Consider the following 7,994-nt stretch of genomic DNA (forward strand, 5'->3'; position numbering starts at 1 on the left):
AAAAAACATATGATTGAATCCTAAAATCCAAAAAGAATTTTGGAGTGCCTTAAGGGGTGAGAAAAGTAGTAGTATTTCTTTTTTGTGGTTGTAAGGACTTCAATATGAACGCCGAATTCTTGGCTATGGAAAATTGAGTTTTATTTTGAAGGCCTATTCCCAATGTCTCGTGAAAGAATGAATTGCTTATAAGCTCATTAATAAACCAGATTTTCTCATAATGAAAGAGCAGAACTATATAGCAATACATATATAGTACATCTGTTATGAAGAACAGCGATTTTGTATTCCCACAAGCAAGAAACTGTCTCTGTACATATGTTGTTGTGCTGATCATACATTTGCTTGGTTATTTACACATTATAGTTCCTAAGGCTGTTGTCTTGAATATCAAATGACACCAGTGTTTACAATATCTCCGTTATGGTTGACACAGAAAGTCATTTTCAATAAGTTCAGATTTTGACATAATGTGAAAAGAAAAAAGTAACCAAGTAAATAATAATGCATGCCCCCATGCCAAAAAACAAAGCATCTTTAACATCAGAATATTAAAGCCTATTCACCTGTCAAACTAAATTCTCTTACTAGAATTTTAATTTGATATTCTACTTCGACTCGTTTTCTACTAACTTTTGCCTCAGGGTTTGCAGAGCATCCACTACTTTCTTATCAAGACAGTGCTTCAACAAACTAGCTTGAAAAGAAGTTGATCTGTATATAACATCGTGAATAAGCAAATCAGTCAGCAAGATCAGCTAATGTAATTGAGCAAATAGTATTAACAACAACGATTGACAAGTTGATTCTTTAAAGTGCATAAATGTATCGCCCTGTATTGAAAAATATCAAGACTTTAAAAAGTTCCTTCTCATTTTTCTTGATTTGAGGGGGTAGGGTACTTGTAGTGGTTAAGATTGTGTGATCTTATCCTTACATGATCCCATCAGTCATTGTTATTGAGATGGGCAAATAGTTAAGATGCTTGAGAAATCCCTAAGCACAATCAATCACCCACAAGATTTACCACTTAATACTGGAAACTACATAAACAAGGACACTAATTATGACGTCTTAAGTTGACATACGCACAAGACGCGAGGTAGAATACTAGGGATCATTGGAGCAAAGACCCGCAATATAAATCAACACTTAATTGGTCACATTCAGGACATAGAATATAGGATAATTATTGTAGCTGTGAGTTAGTTAATAGAAGTTAATAAGTTTGTTAGGTGGCTGGAAGAGTTGTTATTTTGGTTATTCTAAGAAAGTCTTTAAATAGTCCTCAATTGATAGAGGAAAGATAGCTTTTGAATAATTAAATTTAGCGACTAGAGATAGCTTTAGTGTGAGAGGAGAGTGCTCCTTTGGGATAGCCTTGAGTGTAAGGTTAACTTCATCATTGTAAATCTTTTGTATCTTCTCTTTCAATCCTACTATCCCATTCTATTGATAGTAACAGAAAGATATTCAAAGAACTCTTCTTTTCTCAATTTTGTTGATCAATCTTTATTCTAGTTAGAACCATTCTCTTGTTTATTCATTTCTGCCCAGTTTTGGGAGTTATTCACCTATATATCAAAAGAAAGGTTCCTACACCACCAAATCCCAAAGAGGTTAAAAGAATTAGGTGGCCGGGTGACGGTTATTCTAAAGCTACTACATCAACAGTTTCTGGCTAGGAGTGTTTTCGAACAGTTTGATCGGAGAGGGTTGGTTGGAAAACCTAACTTGATTGCAGCCACGAAAGACATAACTTTTTAGTTTCTCACTATATTGCTTGAACCAGACCCGGGTGGATGCCTTTAGTATCATTTTTAGATGGGCAAATATTTACCGAGTTGCATGAGGAGTCCCTCAGCACACAAGATTTACAACACAATACTAAAAACTACATAAATACAGAAACTACGGAAACTAATTGTATGATAACTATTTCTATCGAGCCGAGTTTCATACAAAGAGAATAGAACACACCAAGTACAGGAATAATTATTAGGAATGAATAGAAAAGGTGGAACAGTTGAGGAAGACGAGGAAGATCAAAGAAACTGGCAGACTGATCACTAAATAGACACAAATAGGTGCAAATTCTAACATTACCCCAAACAATTCGATTGGGGGGTCAGTACACAAATTTAAAGTCATTTCTTGAATTTGCTCTTCATTTATGATAGAAACCAACTGATATATAAAAGAAAATAGGGAAAATCCCTTTGAATTACAGAATAGTACCGCAGAACTTCGAGGGTCTGCACCTCCCAATGCCAAAATGGCCTCTTTTCCTATTCAATTCCAAGATGATCAACTCCCCAATGTCTACCCCTATTTATTCTAAACCTAAACACTCTGAATTAATAATATATAATAATATATAATAATTATAATAGTTACCCACTAACTGATGTATAGGATAGGAGGGTTGCCTACGCGTATCGAAAGAGAAATTGTGCGTCGGAAAGCATTTTAATATTTAAACAATTTGTTTTAATATTTAAACAATTTATATTTTATTTGTTTTATTTAATTTTGTTTTGGGTTAAAGGACCATAATGCCCAATAGGGTTTCTTTGTTTTCTGTATTTAAAGACCTTTGGCACGGCCATAGGGAATATCTTTTCATATAATAAAATTTGAAGTTTTCTTTGTTCTCGTGGATTCCAGCTTATCTAACAAGTGTTGCGCTTGCAACCCTGTGTTTTATTCTAGGTTTTGCGCGCAACTCTGTTATTTATTCTAGATTTAGCGCTAGTTATTCTCTAGGGCTTCCGACTGCATCACTAACTCTCCTAATAATTTAATAAGAATTGCAAAACTGAAGAGTCTAACAGGTGAAAGAATGTATCCTCCCGGATCCCATTACTTGAAGCAAAAAAATTGAGTTATACAAGAAACAGGATAATTTCCTCCTGGATCATATTTGCTTGCTGTTGTCAGTTTTCTCATGATCGATTGTTGGAATGATGGTGACGCAGGTAGTGGAACTTTCTCTTCCCTAGACTTTATCTTAGGAACAACGGCAATCACAGTGTGATACCCCACGTCTGGAGATTTCGGCTACAGCGGTTGTTGGCCCAACCATTGTGGCGGTGGCCATTCATTAAGTTCATCACTAAATCTCGTTTCTCTCATTTTCGCTGCTGCAGCAAAGATGGCGTCGACGGATAGCTGAACTAGGACAGGACTGTGACATCAGTACCTTGCACTCCTTCCTGGTCCAACTCTTCATCACTTCTTTGAACCTTTACTTAAGTGGCACCTGTCGATGAATCTGTATTCTTCACTATGTCTCCCTCACGATCCAATTTGGTATCCACTACAAAATTTTCTTTTTCGCCGTATTTTAGGATCAGTGTACCTTCAACTTCACCACAGAATGTTTTTTCATATTGAGATGCCAGTGGATCTGGATTTTTATCATGAATTTCTTCTCTGTCTCTGCTTTCCTGCTATTCATTTTCTGAATCCAGCAGACAATCCCAAACTTCTGGTTGGAATTTCTTGAGAATGGCCTTTGAAAAATTCAATCAACAAGTATTTCTATTGCTCTTCTTCCAAGAAAGCCACCAATCAAGAGCATCTCCTCTCAATGCAAATGCAACAGCCCACACAAGCTTCATCTCTTCACTCATTCTTCTTGACTCAAAATATTGCTCTGCCTGAATCAGCCACCAAAATACCTTCCATCAAATCTTGGGATCAATTCGTCAGCCATCTTCATACCAAGATTTCCAGCACACCGCAGAATCTTCCTGGATCAAATCAACTCTGATACCAGTTGCAAGAAACCGGCTCTTTTACAAAATAAAATAGGGACAATTTCTGATATTCATTGGCACAAAACAGAAATAACACAAACAGAATGACAGGGACCAGTTTGGTTCCTTCCAAGAATTCGAGAGTCTTGGATCACTCCCATCCCAAATGTTCGAGAGCTGGGTCTCTCCCAATAACCACTCACTAATTCCCAGCTAACCCACTATGCTTTGCTATCTTCCTATTTATTGAGCATAACAGCCTATAGAAGTTACACACATTAGTAAACTAATTAATAAAATGTAACTGACAGAGATAAAACAGTAACGGCTAATAAAATAACTGCATGGCAGAATAGAATAGAAATGGTTCCTAGTATTTCTAAAGGTTTAACAATACTCCCCCCTAAAGATTCACCTTGTCAGGATTACCCAAGTGCCCCCCCCCCCCCCCCCCCCCCCCCCCCCCCCCCCCCCGGGGTCCCAGAACTTGAATTCACACCCCACTTCTTTGGGTTTCTCACCATAGTTCTCTTCTTCCACATTTTCCACCAATAGCAAGACTTGAAATTGTTTGTTTGCATATACATGTCCAAGGCTAAACTTCTCATCACATCGGTAACATAATCTTTTAAGTGATTTATCTTGCAATTCTGCATCTGTCAACCTTCTAAAGTTTTTGCCTCTGAAAAAATTTGGTAAGATTACCCACTAACTCTCCTAATAATTTAATAAGAATTACAAAACTGAAGAGTCTAACAAATTCTAAGTAAGATTAAATAGATATGGCACTAAATAGATTATATTATTCCTAAATAGGAGATACTTTCTAACAATAGTTACATTGTCCTTTCCATTTTGGCATAACTTTTCTGCAAGAACTCATCAAGAATTAAAATGCAAGCATATAAATAAACCCAGATAATTAGATACCTAGTAAGGAAATTTGTGACTGTAACAAAAAAATCATAATAAATTAAACTGGTTTAGAAATTTGCAGTGTTTAGAAAATATTGCATCTCCAGTTTCACGGGCAGCTAATACACAAATCATAAACCATATGGTGAAAAAACATACAAGCTATATAACAAAACGAATATTTCTGATGGAAATTACATATTCTTCAAACTTAATGTAGGCATGGCATACCTTTTCCCTTGAAGCATCTCATCAGCCTCCTTTTGTGATGCCTCGATCTACTACCCAAACAATTAATAAACAAGACCATGTAATATATTATTGAAGGATGTAAAAATCATCCACGGGATTGTCAAAATAAGCAAAGATTTGGATTTCTGAACCTCTTTAATTGCAAGGTCGTGTATTTATAAAGTATGTGAACTCTTCTATTCAATACTCCACTAAAAAAATTGAGATTTAAATGTGCAACTAAAGACATGCATTTTATGAGAAGAAAACATTCAAAAACGTCATAAAAAAGTCTTACCTCAGTTATCAATGTCTTGCAACTCCAAACATAGGCTCCCTGAAAGCATGCAGAGTATAAATCTTATGCATAAATAAACAGAGCATGACACAACAACGGTAACAAGGAGAGAGCAATGCTCATAATTGGAAAAGAATTATAAACACAAATGACAATCAAGTTGCTTCAATTTTACTCAAGTTTTCAATTTAGGAAAATGTGCATACTGCTACATTCACTGCTTCCTGTTGAGAGTGATCAGAAGTGACAACCCAGACGTCGGGGCAACCATCCTCCTTTAAATTTGAAACCTAAATTGAGTAAAGAACACAACTGCTAAGTTCCAATCAAATTAAATATGTACGGCATAAAAAAGACAAACACTTCCCAGTTGATAGTTTCAATTTTGATCCCAGAAGATTCACTTCATGAAAGAAAAAATGAAGCTCTATTATTAATGAAAACAGTGTTTGCAAGTGTTGTAAAGCCCAGAGTATCGAGTTCAATTCCTACTCATGAAAAATCAGCTCCGTTTAATTGACTTGTGCAAATGACCACTGATTTTCTAATTAAAAACATTAAAAAGTTATATGCATCACATCATTGCATTTCAAGGTCCACATGTGCAGAAAAAATCTTATTTTACATTATGGGACTATAGATGCTAATCCATTAATATCTTAGAAGATGTTAGCACGTTGAAAACATGGTCAAGAGCTGTGTTGCATGGATACAGGTACAAATACCAGTATTGGTATGCACAAGGTTACAGGGATTAGTCACAAATTATGAAGGAGATAAAGTGTTGAGATTTCGTTTAACAACATACCAAACAACTTGGCAACAAAACTTGGCGTTATGTAAAGGTTGACTTGAATATTGAAAATAACTAATGAGTGAGTATTGTGAACATAACCGTGTAGACAAGAAATTCTGTCCAAAAAAACCTGGAGTTATGTAAAGATTGGCTTGAACATTGAGTAATAACTAATGAGTGAATATTGTGTACACAGTATTTTGTAAAAAAAACATGTGTACACTACATGATAAGTACTGATAATGTATGCTGTGCATATTGTAGATCAAATCAAAACCACAATAATCCCATATCTAGAGATCAAAGAGATAGTAAAATTCATATTCCAAACATCTTCTACAAAAGAAGGAATTTGTCCATAAAATCATGATTCATGATACTTGTCCAGAGCAAAATTGCAGATAGGAAATCCATTGACCTGTGATTATATCTAACCTCAATTGTAATCCATGTATCAGCGGATGTTTCACTTGAGAAGACAATGTCGATACTGCAAGATGGCCAAATTATAATCTATAAAATTGGAATTTAAAAGACTGTAAAAGTTTAAATGATGCTATACTTATCATGGTAAAACGAAATGATTACATTGCTGTATGATGATAAATGAAATAGTAGAACAGTAACTAAAAGTAAGGGCGGAAACACTACCCAGCAGCATATTCCTTGTGAGTGGGGAATCCAGACATCATGGCATCAAATACAACAACCACTTTAAACTCTGCACAAGCAAATAAACAACATTGAAAACAATAATGAAGTGCGATAATAGTAGAAAGCATAAAAATGAGTACTAATGAAGGCAAAAACAGACACCTGTAAGCATACTAAAGCTTATAAGCTCATCAATCAGCAATTGGCGAGCAATCTCAAGTTGCCCATTCATAAAATATTTCTTGAGCTTCATCCAATATCCACAGACATTATAGCCATCAACAAGCATCACAGGAGCAACATCATTTATTATAACCAGCTGGTTTGAACTGCAGTGCACCATAGCAATTTAGCAACAAAAAAAAAAGTTGTCAAAGATAGAGGCTTGTTTGTTAGGGTCACTACTCAGAAGCTCTTGAATCGTAGTCGTTGCGAATATGCGGCTTTTCAGCCTTCTTTTTACGGTAACTGGTGGAAGGTCTTGGAGGGCTAGTTTTTCGTTTTTGGTACTCCTGAATAATAGATAGAAATTGAGTAAATTGAATGGTTACATATGCAAAAAAAAAAAAAAAAAAAAAAAAAAAAAAAAAAACTGAAGAAATTGTAATGAGGTAGATAGATACCTTCAATGTTTTGAGAATTCGAAGGTTTTGCTTGGCGTTAGAAGTGATTCTGGGAGGAGTTCGTTGAGAATCGGAACCCTAATTAATGAGTAGTGAAGAAAGTGTATGAGAAACCCTAAAATTGATTGAAAATTGCAAATTATAAACAAGAATTAAGGGGAATGATGAACCTTAGCGTCATTATTCTGATGCTTCTTTTTGCTTTTGGAGGTTACTATGAAATTGAAACTGTGCTTGTGTCTGTGAACGGAGGAAGAGGATGAAGAAGAAGCATTGAAATTGGAATCACGGAGTTGAAAGGAATGGGGTGAAATTGTTGATGGGAGTAGTTTCAATTTCATGGCAGCACTAATAATAAGAATAAGTAGAATATAAGTGTTGTTACTTGTTCATATTTTTTCATTGATGATAATTTATTCTCCCTTTCTTCTCATGGTTTGGTTAAAGAGCTACTTCCTTCCATATGTGAATGAATAAATGTCTCTCTTCCTCATCCTACCAAACTAAATTTTAATAAAAAAAAAATTTTTTTTTTTGTGGTTCTGGCATTGGGAAGGGTTCATGTTATAAAGGCCTCAGAAGTTTGATGGGCTTATCAATTTTGAAGGGAACTTCTTGACAATTTTTTTATAGATTCTGGTGAAGAATTCCAGCTGAAAACCCCAAAATATCTCTAATTTCAGAGATGCATCCGAAGTCTTTTTTTTTAGATTTTT

The 7,994-nt window shown here is 35.2% G+C and overlaps 1 protein-coding gene across 3 annotated transcripts; it reads right to left on the reverse strand.

Annotated features, from left to right (window-relative positions):
• Positions 1-264: 264 nt before the first annotated feature.
• Positions 265-7,773, reverse strand: LOC131626126 (uncharacterized). 3 transcript variants are annotated; one of them, XM_058896952.1, is made up of 10 exons: positions 7,449-7,771; positions 7,279-7,356; positions 7,061-7,167; positions 6,818-6,984; positions 6,653-6,722; positions 6,437-6,491; positions 5,412-5,495; positions 5,206-5,244; positions 4,908-4,954; positions 265-714 (listed from the first exon to the last, which is right to left on the reverse strand). In XM_058896952.1, the coding sequence occupies exons 1-10, from the start codon at positions 7,617-7,619 to the stop codon at positions 609-611; spliced, it is 924 nt and encodes a 307-aa protein (XP_058752935.1). In that variant the 5' UTR covers positions 7,620-7,771; the 3' UTR covers positions 265-608. The 3 variants fall into 3 exon arrangements, with proteins under 3 accessions (XP_058752935.1, XP_058752944.1, XP_058752951.1); XM_058896968.1 differs by having other exon boundaries at positions 628-714; positions 4,908-4,957; positions 7,449-7,772; XM_058896961.1 differs by lacking the exon at positions 4,908-4,954 and having other exon boundaries at positions 7,449-7,773.
• Positions 7,774-7,994: the final 221 nt, after the last annotated feature.

Source organism: Vicia villosa, linkage group LG1 (assembly GCF_029867415.1).
Source record: "Vicia villosa cultivar HV-30 ecotype Madison, WI linkage group LG1, Vvil1.0, whole genome shotgun sequence".
Lineage (NCBI taxonomy): Eukaryota > Viridiplantae > Streptophyta > Magnoliopsida > Fabales > Fabaceae > Vicia > Vicia villosa.

What these genes read in the sequence shown, in the direction of transcription:
- LOC131626126 (XM_058896952.1), bottom strand. Translation starts at nt 7,619, where the DNA reads ATGAAATTGAAACTACTCCCATCAACAATTTCACCCCATTCCTTTCAA. An exon ending in GAATTCTCAAAACATTGAAG is followed by an intron (nt 7,168 to 7,278) that starts GTATCTATCTAC and finishes TCTATTATTCAG; the next exon opens with GAGTACCAAAAACGAAAAAC. An exon ending in GAGATGCTTCAAGGGAAAAG is followed by an intron (nt 715 to 4,907) that starts GTATGCCATGCC and finishes TGTTATATACAG; the next exon opens with ATCAACTTCTTTTCAAGCTA.